This window comes from Pelodiscus sinensis, chromosome 7, assembly GCF_049634645.1.
Source record: "Pelodiscus sinensis isolate JC-2024 chromosome 7, ASM4963464v1, whole genome shotgun sequence".
Lineage (NCBI taxonomy): Eukaryota > Metazoa > Chordata > Testudines > Trionychidae > Pelodiscus > Pelodiscus sinensis.
This window is the reverse complement of record NC_134717.1, coordinates 71,678,378-71,697,661: the sequence shown is the minus strand read 5'-3', so window position 1 is coordinate 71,697,661 and position 19,284 is coordinate 71,678,378. Positions and strand designations below refer to the sequence as shown.

The following is a 19,284-nucleotide window of genomic DNA, read 5'->3' as shown; positions in this document are numbered from 1 at the left end:
TTCCACTTACCCTTCCCTAGCCCCCCTTCTTATTGATGTACAAAATAAAGATAACGTTTCTTCCAACATTGACTCTGTCTTTATTGAACAAAACTGGGGGACACTGGGAAAAGGAGGTGGGAGAGGGGAAGAGAAAGGCTGGGAGAGGGGAGGGCAACTAACATGATCAGGGGTTGGGAACAGGTCCCAGATGAATAGAGGTTACAGAGACTGGGACTGTTCAGCTTAGAAAAGAGGAGACGGAGGGGGGACAGGATAGAGGTCTCTAAAAGCAGGGGTTGGGTGGAGAGGGTGCATTCAGAAAAGTTCTTCCTGAGTTCCCATAAAGAAGGACTAGAGGACACCAAAGGAAAGGAATGGGTAGCAGGCTTGAAACTAGTAAGAGAAAGTTGTTCGTCTTGACAAAGCAAATAGTTAACCTGTGGAACTCCTTGCTGCAGGAGGCTGTGAAGGCTACAACTAGAACAGAGTTTAAAGGGAAGTGAGATAAAGTGATGGAGGTTGGGTCCATGGAGTCCTATTAGCCAGAGGGTAGGAGTGGTGTCCCTGCCCAAAGTTTGTGGAAGGCTGGAGAGGGATGGCACGAGACAAATGGCTTGGTCATTGTCTTCGGTCCATCCTCTCCAGGGTCCCTAGGGTTGGCCGCTGTTGGCAGACAGGCTACTGGGCTAGATGGACCTTTGGTCTGACCCAGTACGGCCATTGTAAGCTCAGGGCTCAGTGTCGGGGGTCTCAGTGGACTCCCTTGATTTTCATGCACACCTGGTCCTGGGTGGCCAGGCTGGCAGCTCTCCTGGCCTAGACGGCCACTTTCCTGTGCCTAGTGCGGAGATTGTGGACGAGGTCCACGATGTCCGCACTAGCCCAGGAAGGTGCCCGCCTCTTGCAGTCCAGGGGAAGCTCCCGGGAGCCGCCAGCCTGGTCCCGGCAAGAGGGGGTGGGCTGGGGGGCATCGGGTGGGTGGCTCTGTGCCGTGCCAGGTGCAGGGTCTGCTAGCTGGGTGCTGGCAGGCTTGCACCTGGCACGGGCACCGTAGCCAGCCCGTGCCCCTTTAAGGGGTCCGGGGCCGGGAGGGGGGCATAGAGTTTCCCTGGTGTTGGCCAGAGTGGCCACCAGGGAAACCTGGGGAGGGCTAGCCTCCCACTAGTTCGAACTAAAGGGCTACACAGCCCTTAGTTCGAACTAGCTAGTTCGAACTAGGCGTTAGTCCTCGTAAAATGAGGTTTACCTAGTTCGAACTAAGCGCTCCGCTAGTTCGATTCAAATTCGAACTAGCGGAGCGCTAGTGTAGCACCTATTAAAGTTAGTTCGAACTAACGTCCGTTAGTTCGAACTAACTTTGTAGTGTAGACATACCCCCAGATAGGAACTCTTTGATTCTTCTAACAAGGTTTTTGGGAGTGGGGGCTAGCCTTATTCCATCCTCCCCAGTAGGACACCTTACCACACCATGCTGCCAGTAAATGGTCTGGCGTCATTGAACCACAAAGCAGTGCAGGATAAGGCCCAGGTTTCTGGCCATGTTCAGTCAGCATCTGCTCCCAATCACTGTGGGTATGTCTAGACTACATGCCTCTGCCAACAGAGGCATGTAAAATAGGCTACCTGACATAGTCAATGAAGTGGGGATTTAAATATCCCTGGTTTCATTAATATAAAAGTGGCAGCCGCGCTGTGCCGGCTCAGCTGATCATCGGCACAGCGTGCGAGTCAAGACGCCGATCGGTCGACAGGGGAAGCCTTTGTCAACCGCTCCCTTATGCCTTGTGGAACACATCTCGATTGTCTTTACAGAGCACTTCAGTGTGGGCTGACAGATTAGGGTTAGGCTTAACACAATGTATCTCCAGTAATGTGTTCCCTTGTAATTTTTCATTGCAGCTGGAATTACTGCCAGTTCACTGCATATTTCCCCTCTTACTGCATCTGTCTGCCTGACTCAGATCTGCAGGTGAAAATGCACATGGGAGGACATGATCAGGGAGCAAAGGGAGTGCATGAACTCCCTCATGGAGGAGATGCGGGTAGAGCGCCAGAACCAAATCGCTGAATGCCAGAAGAGGAAAGCTGCCAGATAGTAGTAGGCGAGGCAGCAGGTGACTATCTTTGCCTCCCTGACAGCTGTGATGGAGCACGTGGCAGCATGTCTGGAGAGGGCTTCCTCCCAGGACCCCATCTGCCCCAATAACAACACCTGTCCCTTCTCCCCAGCTCTGTTGTTCCCCCCACCCCCAAGATCCACCAGGGACCCAGGACATGGGGGGAACTTAAGGGCAACCCTAACCTCCAGGACTTCAGGACGTAAAAGGGTGTTTGGCTCACATTTTTCAGCCCCCCCTTCCCTCTTCAGGTTTCCACTTCTTTCATTTCCCTGCTCTTTTCCCCAATTAAAAACTCTAGTTCTTTGAACAACAGTCTCTTTATTACTTGTTCTGCAGTTGAGGCATGGGAGATTAAAGGCAAACATAGGAAATGGTGGGGCAACTTGTTGAGAGCAACATGGAAGAGTCTCAAAACTGGCCATTCATATGTTCAAGGCATCTCTGATTTGTTGCCTCACACTGTGTTCTCCTTATTGCCCTGGTTTCCGGCTGCTCAGAGACTCTGCCTAGGCACTCTACTTCAGCACCCTGCCCTGCTTCTTCAAAGTTTCCCGCTTCTTCAAAGAGTGTCCCTGTGAGTGCTCCACCTTAGGTGTTGTGGCGCCATTGCGCGTCGACATGGAGATTTATAGTTGCAGTGCTCTCTGATGTGCTGTGCATGCGTGGCAGACAGCAAGCGCCGTGCCACTATCATGCATGTTTTCTGCAGGCTTTCTATCCCCATCTCCAACGGTCACTCCAAATGCGTGCGCTTCCTTGGTCAGACACACATTACAGCACAGTGCAAGCACTGCAAACAGCTCACAGCTCGCACAAGGAAGGCACAGCAGCTCCAATTGAAACTTCTGTCACTCGAGAACATGGTAAGACTGGCTACAGATCCAGAGCATTCATCTCCCCTGTGCCAACCATCACCCCCTGGCCATGTCTGAAAAGTCAATGCTGGCCAGCATCTCCTTGAGGGACTCTTTCTCTGACCAGAATAGGAAGAGGTCCCTTTCCTCCAGCAAAGGTGCCTCTCCCTCAAAAAAACAGGACCAAGCGTCTAAACTGCCCCCTGCTCCAATGTCTACCAGGGTTCTGGACAGGGAGGCTCCAGGACCATCAGGTACCAACGGTTCCCGAGGATCAAAGGACCTACATAAGCCTTCCAAGCCTTTAGGCAAGGCCAAGGCAAAATCAGTGCTGTTGGCACTGAGAGAGGAAAAAATCAAGCCGGCTACAATCATGGCACCACCGTCACCAAAGAAGCCACACTCAGTACTGTCAGCACCCATGCCAACTTCGGCACTGAGGAGCCACAAGCATGCAGTACCAACACCCTCTCAGTCCGTACCGTCGGCACTGCAGACTGTGGCCATAGCTCCATCCCAGTTTCCCCTGGCACTGCATACACCAGGGACAGCACCATTCACCATGGAGGAGGAGTTCAGGGTATTCTTGGTACCCACAACACCGCTATTTGGCACCAATGGCACCTCCACGTCGGGCAGCTTCCTTTGCTCGCTTACTCCACGTTCGGCACTGCCCTTGTCGAGTGACAATGAAGAAGACTCGATGGTTGGTACCTATTCTCCAAGACATTCTTTCCTGAAACAACCTCAATCACCAACACTGCCAGGGGCTCAGCAACAACCTCTACAATGGCTGCCACCTTCCATGCCTCTTCCCCCCTCAACTGGCCTTATTGGGACCCGGGGGCACTGTATGGGGTTCAACCCATGGGCATCGTATTGGGTTCAATCCGCAGGCACCGTATTGGGTTTAATTAGAGGGTCAGCAGCTCATGACGACGGCTCCTGCTTCCAGAGCATCGTCCCTGCCACCCATTGACAGGTCGCTCTACCAAGAGGAAGAGATTGTTTCCAGTGATGAGGAATCATCAGCCTCCTCTCACCCGACAACCCACAAAGCCTCTTCCTCTCTTGATGACACCCTTATGCCTCCACCTCCTACGATGGGTGACAACTTCTGTTCTTTTCAAGAACTCTTTAAACGAGTAGCTGACATCCTTGAGGTCACCCTGGTCAGCCTTCCTGAGACCCAACACGAACTGACTAGCATACTACATGCAACACTAAACTCCAAACTGGCCTTGCCCATGGATCCTGCCCTTATGAATCCTGCCAAGATGGTATAGCAAATGCCAGCCACCATTCCACCAGACTGGGAGAGATCTGACCGCAAATATGTAGTGCCGCAAGGAGCGGACTTCCTCTTTTCTCATCCTTCCCCCAATTCTATAGTGAAGGATTCTGTCAACCAAAGAGGTAAACAGAGTGCAACACGTACTACCTCGTATGACCAAAAGTGGAAGTGATTAGATCTTATGGGAAGGAACGCTTATTCCTCAGCCTCTCTTCAACTATGTATATTGACTTATACTGCCATGTTGGCTAAATACATCCACCACATCTTTGAACAGCTATCACTTTTTATTTATGGATCCTGCCGGGATCACTTTTTATTGATAACTTGTCAGAGGATAAGAAGCAACAGTTCTCTGCCAATATAAATAAGGGAAGGTTAATCTCCCGCACGGCCCTTCAAGCCACCCTCGACACATCCAACACAGCCTCACGGTCCATTGTGACAGCTATTGTGATGAGGTTCATCTGTCAGGTTTTCCTTGGGAGATACAGGCCACAATAGAGGCTCTCCCCTTCCAGGGATCTAAGCTGTTTGCGGACACAACCAATGCATCCCTCCATTTACTCAAGGATTCCAGAACAACGTTGAAAACCTTTGGGATCCATGTGCCTGCAGGAAAGCGCAAACAAAACAGATACTTTAATCAGAGATACAAATCCTCTCCTTTTAATCAGCCTCAGAGGCACTTTGACAACCAGAGGAGACAATGTCAAACCAAACGTAGACAGACCGTTGACCAGCCAGCCACATCTCAGCCATCTACCTCCAGGCAAACATTTTGAAGCTCAGGAATACCACCCCTTTGTACAAAACAATCCCAATTCTACCTACCTTTCTTCCACCAATGGTCAGTCATCATGACCAACAAGTGGGTGCTAGAAGTCGTAAGAGCTGGATACTACATTTCTTTTACTGATTTTCCTTCCAGCCACTCTCCATCCCTGTCCCTCTTCAGGGACCCATCTCACGAGAGTGTTCTACTTCACGAGATGGACCATCTTCTCCTACTCAGTTCCATAGAACTGGTACCTCAGCATCACAGAAACAGAGGCTTCGCCTCCCGCTATTTCCTTACAACAAAAAAATCAGGAGCTTGGAGACCAATTCTCGGTCACAGGAAACTCTGCTGCCACATTCAGAGGAAGGCTTCAAGATGGTGACTTTGGCTACCATAATACCAGCTCTAAACGAAGGAGACTCGCTATCAACTCTTGACCTCCAAGACGCTTACTTTCACGTATCTATGCATCCTGCGCATCGCAAATACTTGAGGTTTACACGGGGCTCCGCACATTTCCAATACATGGTGCTGCCCTTCAGCCTTTCCACGGCCCCAAGGGTCTTTTCAAAACTCATCGCTGTAGTGGCAGCCCACCTCTGCGAATGAGGCATATCTATATTCCCCTACCTCGACGACTGCCTGATCAGAGCACCCACCTGCCAGGAAGTCCATGAGGCAGTCTCCCAGACCATGTCCTTATTCTAGACTCTGGGATTCCAACCTAGCCAAATGCAAGCTCCAACTGGCTCAGACCATAGAGTTTATAGGAGCCTATCTTGACTGCACCCAGGCAACGGCCTCTCTCCCGTACCACCACTTTCAAACGATCAAGCACCGTGTCGAAGTGCTGCAATCCAGCCTGCACGTTTCTGTAAGAACTTGCCTACAGCTTCTAGGCCACATGGCAGCAGCCACAGAAGTGGTGTCGCATGCCAGACTGCATATGAGACTGATGCATTAATGGCTCAGAATGGGGTACAGACCCCATTACACCAGTATCAGCAAGCTGATACTGCTCCCACACAGGATCAAGAGTTCACTACAGTGGTGGGTGGATCTAAAAAAGTATGCACTGGGGTACCCTTCCGCAGAAGTTCCCTGGCGATCACAATCACGATGGATGCTTCCCTCCTAACGTGGGGAGTGCATTCAGTACCCCTCACAGTCCGAAAACGATGGCAGTCCCACAAGTGCTCCCTCCACATCAGTGTGTTGTAACTCAGGGCTAACCGGTATGCCTGCCAGAACTTCCTGCCACAAAGCCAGGGCAACACAGTACAGATTTTTATGGACACTCAAGCCACATTGCACTACATAAACAGGCAAAGGGGAGCCAGATCCTTCCGCTGTGCAAAGAGGCAACACACCTATGGTCATGATGCATAGACCACAATGTCTGCATACAAGCCTTTTATCTGCTGGGCAAGGACAATATTACGGCAGACACCCTCAACAGGAAGTTCACTTCCAACCACAAATGGGAATTGGACGACGGCATACTCCACACTATTTTCTCATGCTGGGGATTCCAAAAGATCAACTTGTTTGCAACCTTTGCGAACAAAGTGTCCACAGTACTGTTCTTTTGCGGGCATTGGACTACACTCTCTGGGTGACGCATTTACAATACCTTGTAACACACCCCTCCTCTATGCCTTTCTGCCAACACCACTTCTTTACCAAGAGGTCAACAAAATAAGAGCGGGGACAGCATCCGTAAGCCTCATCACTCCAGCTTGGCCCTGTCAGACATGGTATACTTACCTACTTCACATGTCCCTAAGGCCTCCATGGCAGCTTCCAATAGTCCTTCATCTCCTGACTCAGCAACAGGGTCTCGTCCAGCACCCATCTCCCCACATTCTTTGCATCTGAGCTTGGCTCTTCACTGGCTCTCCTCAATAGAAGCAGCATTTATGGATCAGGTCAGACAGATCCTAATAAGTAGTCGCACAGTCTCAACGAGAAAATGTTATCTGTGGTGAAGATTCTGTTCCTGGGCAAACCACAGATCCGTAGATCTATTCATGATTCCTCTGGCCGATATACTAGAGTACCTTTTACATCTAAAATATACAGGCCTCTCCCTCAGCTCGTTAAAGGTATACCTTGCAGCCATAACTGCATTCCACCAACCCGTCAAGGACAAATCAGTCTTCGCCCACTAAACGATTCCTAAAGAGCATCCGGAACACGTTTCCACCTGTTAGAACACCAATCCCAGCCTGGGATCTAAACCTTGTACTATGAGCCCTAACCCATACACTGTTCGAACCTAGGCTGTGTGTTCAATGATGCATCTTTCAATTAAAGTTGCTACATTAGTCGCACTCCCCTCAGCCAGAAGATTAAGTGAAATTAGAGTGCTGTTGGCCTACACCCTTTACCATTTTTCATAAGGACAGGGTGGTCCTCCGACCACATCCAAAGTTCTTACCAAATATTCTTACCTCCTGGCATTGCAACAAACCGCTGGTGCTATCTGTCTTCTGCCCAAAGTCTCATGCCACCACCGAAGAAGCTAAATGGCACACGGTCGATGTGCGCCACTCAATTGCCTTTTATCTAGAGAGGACAAAGGCAATTCGTAAAACTAACAGACTTTTCATCTCCATCCCTAATAGGTCCTTGGGTGTGCAAATCTCGACATAGAGACTTTCCAAGTTGATCGTAGATTGCATCTGCCTGGCTTACGCCAGTTTTAACCAGCAGACTCCTCTGCAATTGCAAGCGCATTTCACAAGGGTCATGGCAACCTTTGTGGCCTACCTTAGCAGCATTAATCTGATGGACATTTGCAGAGACAATGGTCTCGGCACACGCTTTTGCCAGACATTACACCCTGGACATTTACCTGAAATGGGGCATGGAATTTAGATTCACAGTCCTCACCAAGGCCCAACACGATTGTTAACTGAAGCACCCACCTCCTAACACGGGTACTGCTATATAGTCGCCTAAGGTTGAGCACCCACAGGGATACTCCTCGAAGAGGAAGAGAAGGTTACTCACTTTATGCAGTAACAGAGGTTCTTCAAGATGGTTGTCCCTGTGGGTGTTCCACCACCCTTCCTTCCCTCTGCTTCAGACTTGTTGTCCTTCCAGGGCAGAGAAGGAACTGAACTGAAGGAACAATTGCCACGCGTGCATGGTAGTGGTACTGTGCGTGCCATCTGCTTCGCGTACAACACGCCAGAGGGCACTGCTTCTGTAAAACTCCATCTAGACATGCAACAGTGCTGCAAGACCTAAAGTGGAGCACCCACAGGGACAACCATCTTGAAGAACCTCCGTTACTGCACGAAGTGAGTAACCTTCTCTTTCTCTCGCAAAGGTTATGGAGCGTACAACAGGCTGCCCACACAAATTGAATGTTGCATTTGCTGTGCTTCAAACGAGTCAGGAGACTCCTCAACCTACCCTTTAATCATCCAAAGGCGCATTCAGCTACCAACACTGCACTTGCTCAGCCTGTAGTTGAACTCCTCCTTGCTGGGGTCTAGGCTGCCCAAGACTAGCGTCATGAACCATGGGAGCAAGGGGTAGGCTGGGTCACCACGGATCATAACAGGCATTTATACTTCTCGGATTCTGATTTTCCTGTTTGGGGGGAAAAGTTCCAGTGTGCATCTTTCAGAAGATTTCCTAAAGATGTGAGCATCATGCACCTTTTCCGATCATCCCACATTGATGTTGGGGAAACGGCCCTTGTGATCCACCAACACCTGCAGCACTAAGGAGAAGTATCCCTTGTGGTTTATGTGCTCCTTGGCAAGAAGGTTGGGGAGGCCAAGATGTGGATGCATCATTGTGGCTTGCAGCAAGCCGAGATCTAAGCTTGCACTGCTGTGGCATCTGTGCTTCAAACTAAGGCACAAAAAGGCATGAGCAGACTGCTTCCCATTGATCTCACATAAGTGGGGAGGGACTATACTGAGTGTACTATGGGACACTGGTGACGTGAACCCATAACCACCTATTGCACAGTTTTGGTCCCAGTGGGCAGTAGGAGCATAGCCCAGAATGCAAACCTACCCATGGTACATCACACTCTGAGTCGACGGTAGGCTCCCTGATGGGGACACACTACTTCACACTATATTCTTCACTGCAGTGAAGACATGGACCTTTGACTTTGCAAATTCAGGTGCCCAGAAACCAACCTTAATAAATTTGACCTTATCTCATAGTATATACAACTATGTGTATATACAACATAGTATATACAACTATGGGCAGTGAGATCTTGTTTTCTGGCTACCTAGATCCCAGAACCAGTGTCTACACTTCCTCCGACCCCTCCCCCCGAGTCCACCTGGCTGTGTGAGCTTTCTAGTTAATCCCTTCAGGGTCACTATAGCTATAAAGCAAGGAACACAGGTTTAACAAAGGAATTTCTTATACACGTACACTTTACTCTTAAAAAGCGCAAGAGAATTACGGATCATGAAAAACAAATTACCGAATGCCGTCCCATGTGATCTCACCCCATTTTGAGAGCTTTGGTTTTGATCACTGTCCTTTAGGGAGAAAAAGCCTCTATTGTCTCCACTTTTTTCAACTTGTTTTTTGTTTGTTTGTTTGTGGCAGTGAAATGATTTCCCTTGTTTAAAGCATATTCTTCTTTTTAAAACAGCTTTTGCTACCTTTTTTTGTCTATTTTTCATTTAAGATTTTCTATGCTCCATCCCCTTGTTAGCTTCTGGGCAAAACGTTCAAAGTCTATTAACTTTTTTCCCCCTAGGAAGGGGACTTTTAATACTAATGGCTCTCTTATAGCCTCCCTACTATATGTCAACTTTCTGCTACCATAATGAACGTTTCAGGTTACAATAGTTTCACATCCATTTTAGAATTGATGTTTGTTTTGCAAGGTGGATGAATGGAGGTAGATCCACTGATTTTAAACAGGGAAGGGCAAGTACCTTTTTTTCAGTCCTCAATGACAAATATTTTATCTTTATCAAGAAGTTGTATCAAAAAAAATGGTTTGGGAGGAAATTTACAGATTACGTAAAGTTTACTATTAGATTTTGGTCTCTTTTAGAAATCATAGGTATGTCTACACTGCAGCTAAAAACTCACAACTGGCCTTTGCCAGCTGATTCAGGCTAAGGCGTTGTTTAATTGCAGTGTAGATGTTCCTGTTCAAGCAGGAGTCCAGAGGACCCTGCAAGGTGTAAGGGTTCCAGAGCTCAGATCCCCACCTGAGCCCAAACATCTACTCCCTCAAACAGCCTCTCAGGCCAGGTCTACACTAGATCTGAAAACTCTGCTTAAGGCTTAGAATATGTAGCTGGAGTTGGCTTACCTTAAGCCAAGCTTGCCGGTGTCCCCACAGTGGGAGGCTGACGAGCAAACGCTCCCATTGGCTTCCCTTACTCCTTGCAACTGCAAGTACAGGTGCTAGCTGAAGTTGCCCTCAGTGTTCGATTTACTGGTCTATACTAGACCTGCTAAATCGAATGCCAGAACATCGATATCCAGTGCAGTGAGTAAAGAGATGCCCTTAGCCTGAGCCATGCAAGCCTGAGTCAGCTGACTTGAGCCAGCTACTGATTACTTTGATGTTGATTACCACAAGCTTTAATGCCTCAAATCTGGGATGCCCAATACATTAATGTTGATTCATCTGATGTTGCGTGTATGTGTAAACAGCAAAGAAAAGACCATGGCTGACCAGTACCATCTGACTTGGAGTCATCGGTTATTTTGCTGCTGTGTAGGATTCCAAAGCTTGACCTGCAGCCTAAGCACGGAAATCTACACTGCAGCTTGAGCCTCATGAGCTGGAGTCAGCTGGCTTGGATAAATTGTGCATTTTTTTTTTGCTGTGTAGACATACACTATACCCTTTAGTATCAGGTCCCTCAATTATTTTATCTTTGTAGACTTTGGTACAGTATATCTTTCAGCAGATTTTGTGATTGGTGAAAGGAACTTAAATTAGGTTTGTGGCTGCATTCCCTTGCACGTCCGCAGGTATAGGGTATGGGAACAGCCCAATGGATACTGCTTTTAAGAAAGTTCTGAGTTCATGTGCCTAGGCCATGTGCTTTGTCTGTAATGTAGATCCATGCAAGTGATCATCAAAGGAATCATAGTTACTGTAAGTAACCGTTCTTTATAAATTAATTTTTTTAAATGCCAAGTTGCATAGTGTATAGTATTTAAGGTGTACGTTTTAGTAACAATTCTGCAGATTAATGTATTAAATAAGAAATTTTATCTGTCTCTTTTTTCTTTTAAAGTCACGCTCCATTTCCAGTTCCCCTGTAATGGTAGCTCAACCTGTTTATCATCAACCTGCATATCCTTACCAGGTAAAAGTCAGAAAATAGTACATCATTTTCATAGCTTGAAGATTGCAACTCTCCAGTTTTGCTATCACCAGTCTCTCAAAATCATAAATTCTTAGCAGCTATCTCTCTGGCCAAACAATGCTCCCTTCAAAATGTACAAGTGCAATACCTAAAATTTAAAGTCATATTAGATTGTACACTTGTAGCTATTCCATTCCTACAACCCCTCACTAAGGCTGAATTTTCTGCCTGCCTACTTGGAATGAATTTCAATCCTTTCTTTATGGTAGGGCTAAATAGTTGGGTCAATTCCGTCCTGGCTTAAAAACTGGTGAACAAATCATCGACATTTTGTAACACTTTGTATTTTTTTTTTAATTGTCAAATTTTTAAAAGTGCTTAAGTCATTTAGGATACTAAGCACTATTTTCAAAAGTGCCATTGAAAGTCAATAGGACTTATGCTCCTAAATACTTGGATGCTTTGGAAAATTTTACTTTATATTCTTTTCACCATGTCTTGTTTTATTTTGAAAACAATGTATTTGAAAGATCTGTATTTTCCATATGAGAAAGTATATTATTTCATAATTCAAACAATCTTATTTTTATGAACCTAGGCACCTCCACAGTGTCTTTCAGGGCAGTGGCAATGGAGTATTCCACAGGTAAATATATAATTACAGCATTTGGTCATCACCTTAATTGTTTGAATGCACTGTGTTCATTTAGTTGGGATTGGTCCTGCCTATAGCAGGGGGCTGGACTTGATGACCTTCTGAGGTCTCTTCCAGTTCTATGATTCTATGTGTGGTTTTCAATTTTTAAATCACTGTCCATAATTCAATGTAATTAGTATCTTCCAAAGGAGTTGTTAACCATTGTTCAAATTAATATTGTTTGCTGTATCTCAGTAATGCCATCGTACAATATTTCCTGGCATAATGGAAGGGATATAGTATAATTTAATGAATTATCACATCCAGTTTGTTTATTCGCATATTTCCTTCCTACAAGCTGGACAAAAGGGATGCTGCTTTCTTGTGGTCGTTCTCTAGTCCCTATGGATTGGGATTCTTGCCATCCAAGGGATTTTGAATCTGAACTCAAAGGTATCATTAAATTCCTGAAACACAGGACAGTTAGACATGCCCTGGTTAGTCTATTAGCAGTGGCCTCTGTCAACCCCAGCCTTAGCCCTGCTCTGCTCTATACACTTAAAGTTGACATAACTGCATTGCTGAGAGATATGGGAAAAGGAGCAATGCAATTATACTAACCAAATTCCCATATAGATAATGTTATGTCAGTGGGGGTATGTCTACACTAGAAAGTTAGTTCGAACTAACGGACGTTAGTTCGAACTAACTTTCCTATGCGCTACACTAGCGCTCCGCTAGTTCGAATTTGAATCGAACTAGCGGAGCGCTTAGTTCGAACTAGGTAAACCTCATTTTACGAGGACTAACGCTTAGTTCGAACTGTTCGAACTAAGGGCTGTGTAGCCCTTTAGTTCGAACTAGTGGGAGGCTAGCCCTCCCCAGGTTTCCCTGGTGGCCACTCTGGCCAACACCAGGGAAACTCTATGCCCCCCTCCCGGCCCCGGACCCCTTAAAGGGGCACGGGCTGGCTACGGTGCCCGTGCCAGGTGCAAGCCTGCCAGCACCCAGCTAGCAGACCCTGCACCTGGCACGGCACAGAGCCACCCACCCGATGCCCCCCAGCCCACCCCCTCTTGCCGGGACCAGGCTGGCGGCTCCCGGGAGCTTGCCCTGGACCGCAAGAGGTGGGCACCTTCCTGGGCTAGTGCGGACATCGTGGACCTCGTCCACGATCTCCGCACTAGGCACAGGAAAGTGGCCGTCTAGGGCAGGAGAGCTGCCAGCCTGGCCACCCAGGACCAGGTGTGCATGAAAATCAAGGGGGTCCACTGAGACCCCCGACCCTGAGCCCTGAGCTTACAATGGCCGTACTGGGTCAGACCAAAGGTCCATCTAGCCCAGTAGCCTGTCTGCCAACAGCGGCCAACCCTAGGGACCCTGGAGGGGATGGACCGAAGACAATGACCAAGCCATTTGTCTCGTGCCATCCCTCTCCAGCCTTCCACAAACTTTGGGCAGGGACACCACTCCTACCCTCTGGCTAATAGGACTCCATGGACCCAACCTCCATCACTTTATCTCACTTCCCTTTAAACTCTGTTCTAGTTGTAGCCTTCACAGCCTCCTGCAGCAAGGAGTTCCACAGGTTAACTATTTGCTTTGTCAAGAACAACTTTCTCTTACTAGTTTCAAGCCTGCTACCCATTCCTTTCCTTTGGTGTCCTCTAGTCCTTCTTTATGGGAACTCAGGAAGAACTTTTCTGAATGCACCCTCTCCACCCAACCCCTGCTTTTAGAGACCTCTATTCTGTCCCCCCTCCGTCTCCTCTTTTCTAAGCTGAACAGTCCCAGTCTCTGTAGCCTCTCTTCATCTGGGACCTGTTCCCAACCCCTGATCATGTTAGTTGCCCTCCCCTCTCCCAGCCTTTCTCTTCCCCTCTCCCACCTCCTTTTCCCAGTCTCCCCCAGTTTTTTTCAATAAAGACAGAGTCAATGTTGGAAGAAACGTTATCTTTATTTTGTACATCAATAAGAAGGGGGGCTAGGGAAGGGCAAGTGGAAGGAGGTGAGGGAGGAATGGGGTACGAGCCCCCGATGGGGAGGACTGGGCTGGCTCTGCGGGCTTCTGGGGGTGGAAGCTCTCCTGCAGCCCCCCAATTACTCCCTCTCCCCAGATGGCAGCCTGCGGCAAGTGCAGCCGGGCTGATGGCCGAGTGGTGTGATGTGCCCAGTGTGGGCACTCAGGGCACTCCAAGCCAGAACTTCTTTGCAAGCGGGGCACCCCTTAGAACTGTGTGTCCGGGGTGGGGGTCGGGACCCTTTAAGCGCAGCCCTCGGCTAGCCTGAGACAGTATCTCCATGCTCTAAGTCCTCCTTTTATGCCCTGCCGGCACTGCTTCCGGCCATCATTAAGCCCTGTTCAGAGTCCACTCAATGTGGACTTACTAGTTCGAACTAGCAAAACGCTAGTTCGAACTAGTTTTTAGTTCTAGATGCGTTAGTTCGAACTAGCTTAGTTCGAATTAACTAATTCGAACTAAGTTAGTTCGAACTAGCGCTGTAGTGTAGACGTACCCTAGGAGGGCTACTCTCAGAAAGGTAGAGTACCTACACCAATTGGCAAGCTTCTCCTGACAGTGAAGGTAGCATCTTCACTAAGAACTACAGAGGCACAGCTGCACCATCGACATAGCTACCACTGCTTATTGACGTGGTTTATTTCATTGGTGGGAGACCTCTCTCCCATCAGCATCAAGTGGCTACGTTAAGAGATTTTACAGTGGTGTAGCGGTATCCGTACACCTGTTCTGCTGTAAGCTTGGTAGTGTAGAGATAGCTGCATGCACCCCTTAAAAGGCACAAGACAGTTACAGGCCTATGGAAAAGGTAGAAAACACCTGAATGCAAGCCTCTTCAGTGTCATCTCACCCCACTTTGTGGGTTTTGGGTTTGGTCCAAAACCTTTAAAGGGAGGTAAAGTCTATTCTTTCCTTTGGGGTCTTTTGTTTCCATAGAAGAAACGGCTTCCTTTTTCTCAAGAGCATGTCTTTTTAAAAACATTGTCTGTCACTGCATTTCTATTAGGGAGTTGAACATGGAAAATGGCTTCTGAATATCAGCATGCTAAAACTCAGGGCGGTCATATATCCCTATCTCCAATTTCTGCTATTGATCCAGGGATAAATATATATCATTCATAGTAAACAATATGTCATGCATGTTCTATTTCAACTGACAAGGAAGGGCTAGATCCCCTTCTGTGTGGAAGCTGTCAAATTTTTTGAATTGGTGCATACGGAATCAGATCATGATCACAGCAGCTTACCTCTCAGGCGATCAGAATATAACTGTAGATGCTCTTAGCATACACTTTCTCAAGACCACAAGTGGGAAATAAACTCAGCCACATATTTTGGCAATAGACGGACATTGTCTGCTTACCAATCATTCTCTGGACTGCTCCTTAACTTCTTTCCCAAGAAGATAGTCCTATGCCTCCAAGTACATCTAGTCAATGGATTGCAGGTTTAGAAATAACCTTTTCAAAGGGAGTAAAAAGAGTACTATTATATGGCAAGAAGTAGTCTATGCACAATACTTACTTGCAAAAAATGGACACGATTTTGGTGCGGGTGTGTCCTAAAGTACATTCCACTAGCAACCTCACTGCTGTCAGATACACTGGACTACATCCTGAGCTAAAATACTCATGTTTGTTGTTGAGCTCTGTTAGGCAGCTATAACAGCTTTCCACACTCCAATAGAGGGTTATTCTTTGTTTGTTCACTCAACTACAGTGGGGTTCCTCAGGGGAGTGGGAAATCTCTTCCCATAAGTCAAATACCCTGTTCTGATTTGGAATCCCAATTTGATTCTTAAGTTGAAGTTACTGTTTGAGCCACAGGCTAATTCTTTGTTCCTTCATTTATCAGTGTAAACAGCATTTCTGGTAGGCATCATGTCTGAGAAGCAAGCTAGCAAAATAGGGGCTCTTACAGTGTACTCCTCCGTTCACTGTATTTTTCCTATTACACATTACAACCACAGTTCAAGTTCTTACCAAAAGTATCTTCAGTGTGCCACATTAACCAACCCATTCTCTTCTGGTCTTTTACCTTAAGCCTCACCTTGGTAAGGAAGAAGCAGTGTTAGACACTCTGGGTATGTCTACACTACAAAGTTAGTTCGAATTAACGGACGTTCGAACTAACGGACATAGGTCTGCTATGTACATTGGACAAACATCTCAGACACTTCGCCAAAGAATCAGTGCCCACAAAACAGACATTAGACAGGATCACAAAGAAAAAACAGTTGCTTGCCATTTCTACCAGAAAGGACACTGTCTCAATGACCTACTCACCTGCATCCTACTTCAGAAGACATTCAAATCTGCACTTGAAAGGGAATCCTCTGAACTGGCATTCATGCTAAAATTCGACACTCTCCGCAGGGGGCTGATCAAAGACCCCAGCTATCTTACCCATTACAAAGATAGCTTCCCCAATTATCACCTCTAATACTATTAACTCACAGACATCTACCCTTCCCCACCTCTAATATCATTAACTCACAGGCATTCACATTCCTTCCTCCCCCCCCCCCCCCCCCCCCGCATCGCCCTTCTGTTCTGCAATGTGATTTGTCCTTTTCATATGTGTTCATTTTTTTTAATTGTATCCTTTGGTATATATGGCTGTGACTATTTTCTTCCACTATTTGATCTGAGGAAGTGGGTCTGGCCCACGAAAGCTCATCATCTAATAAACCATCTTGTTAGTCTTTAAAGTGCTACATAATCCTGTATTTTGTTTCAGCTACACCAGACTAACACGGCTACATTTCTATCACTCTTCTCTTTTAGTTATTCTGTAGGTCAACTATTGCAGGAAGAACAGAAAGTGATCACGTTTTTGTAGATATAGAAAAACTTTCAACTTTTATGATGTAGTCATAATTATATTGTAACTTGATATATGTTTTGATGTATGGATTTGGACTCAAATCGGTTTTTTTTGTTTTATTTAGTTTTAAAAGTACATCGGTTTACTTTTAATGTGCTTCAAAAACATAATCTGTCCTGTTTTTTAACTTTTTGTAGTTTCCTTTTTTTTCTTTTCTACCAAATTGTCCCAAGATTAAAATGTTAAAGCAACTACATCAATTTAAAATTCATATTGTTTTTGCAAACTTTTTACTTTTTTACAGTGGCATCTAAAATTACTATGACTGAATGAGGAGAAATGTTAATGTTTTTATTATGCTTTTGACAGCACTTTATGTAAAGCTATATTTATTATTTCCTTGTGTCATCAGATTATTGGTTACATTTCCTTTTTGTTCATGTAAGTCCTTTACACAGCAAAAGAAAGCAACATTTTTAAAATAGGCAAATTTGATTGTAAAAATGTAAAAATAACACAGTGACTCAAAGCCAAGCGTGGTATCTGAAACTTTTAAATATTTTTTTAAGTTGCCTAAATTTTAGTGTCAGTTGTTTAAGTCTTTAGCTTGTTGTTGTTTTCCTATAGCACAGTTCAGTAACTTATACTACATCTTGTTTTATTTCAGTCTCCTGCCTCTTCAACCTCATTCTTCTATCTGCACCCTTCTGAAGTTATTTATCAGCCATTAGAAATTGCACAGGACAGTGGATGTGTACCTTCTCCTTTCTCTCTAATGGAAGCTGCAATTCCAGAGGTGCTTTGATGGAACTTTTACATACTTTATATAGAGAAAGAGAGTATTTTACATACTAATATATATATATATGCACAATGGAAACTTGAACATTTTATATTGAAACTAGTTAAACAGAACCAATGTAAGCACAAACAGTTCAGTGCAAATGCACCAGCCATGCAGAAGTTTAAAATTATTTGCACTTTTTCTCCATGCCTATACTAGTATTGTTTTAAGTCACTGCAGTTGTAGTGCCAGTTGGTTACCTATGTCAAAGTTCCTGGCATGGCTTCCTAGCAGAAACATTGGGGGATTTTGAAATATTTTGAAAGAATCCCCTTGGATTGTGGGCAGCAGTGGGAGGACTTGGTTAAATGTTTCTCCTTGTTCCACATTGACTCTAAAGGCGTATCTACACTGCACCCATAGGTCAAAATAAGATATGCAATTTGAGCTATGCAAATTATGTATCTTCTTTCAGTCTAATTAGCTTATTCTGAAATTTGGCGCTGTCTACACAGCACCAAATTTCAAAATAAACCACTGTTCTGAAACGTCCCTTAACTCTCGAGGAACAAGGGTTACAGAGACATTGGAATAGCGAGCCTGTTATTTTGAAATAATGGGCTGCCGTTATTTTGAAATCTATTTCAAAATAACGGGCTGATTTAAAAGATGCGGAATAGCTATTGCAGGATACTGCCGCAGTCTAGACGTACCCTAACAGTTTAGAGTGAATAAATTCACACTGGACTGCTTGTTAGGACTGTTGAATCGCTATAGTCTGATCTGAATTAGAGATGTTAAGTAGCATTTAATTAGCTAATTGAGTAGTTGATGGAATTTCATTGATTGAAATTCTATTGACTACTCAATTAGTCGATAGGGGGGCAGCGCAGTCGGGTTAGTTCTCAGATGCAGCATGAGCTGTGACTAAACAGTTATGGATTATGCTGGCTCTGTTACTGCTGCACCCCTGCCTTTTAAATATAGTAAGAGCGGCCTGGCTCTTACTATATTTAAAAGGCAGAGCTGCAGCCGGGGACTCGCACTGGTCCCGTTGTGCCTCTGCCTACCTCCCCCCGCCCCCCCGAGATGGTGCTGCGGGGGAACCAGCTTGTAAGCTGGCTCCCCCTCAGCACTGGCTTCTGCTCCCCCCTTGCTGCCTCTGATACAGAAGCAGCAACAGGGGGGAAGTGAGTAGTCAAGTAGTGAATCGACTACTCAACTAGTAGCTTACATCCCTAATCTGAATGCCTTTAAGAATGTAAATTATCTGTAATGATGGGTGTCTGGTGGCTTAGGCAAGGGACAGCTCTGTCTTCTGAAACCACCAGCCTGGCCACTCCCATACTTCACCTCCAGAACACCTACTGTAGGCGTTCAGGGGGCAGAGTGTTGCTGCCCCAGATCGCTCGCCCTTCCTATGTTTGGGGCGGTTCGGGCCATGCCGCCACCTCCCTTCCTGCTGCTTCTGAGAGTAGGGAGGCCTGAGCCATGTGGCTGCCTCCTTCCTTGCTGCTCCCGGGAGCAGATAGGCTCGTGCTATGGCCACCTCCCTCCATGCTGCTGCTGGGGGTGGGGAGGCTCGGGTTGGCTCAGGCCCCCCCCTCCTCCCCGCTCGCTGCTCTAGAGATGCTGGGGCGTGCATACGTGCCTTTCCCC

General features: G+C 46.4%; 1 protein-coding gene across 3 annotated transcripts in view; it reads left to right on the top strand.

Moving 5' to 3' along the window:
- Window positions 1-19,284, top strand: part of BOLL (boule RNA binding protein) — a 122,206-nt gene that overhangs the window by 59,593 nt on the left and 43,329 nt on the right. For all 3 annotated transcript variants that reach the window (XR_012905401.1, XM_075934266.1, XM_075934263.1), the window contains exons 8-10: window positions 11,286-11,357; window positions 11,956-12,003; window positions 17,509-17,637. Coding sequence is in view for 2 of the 3 variants with exons in the window: in XM_075934266.1 (XP_075790381.1) it covers window positions 11,286-11,357; window positions 11,956-12,003; window positions 17,509-17,637 (249 nt within the window). In the remaining variant the exon portion in view is untranslated. The remainder of the gene's footprint in view (window positions 1-11,285; window positions 11,358-11,955; window positions 12,004-17,508; window positions 17,638-19,284) is intronic.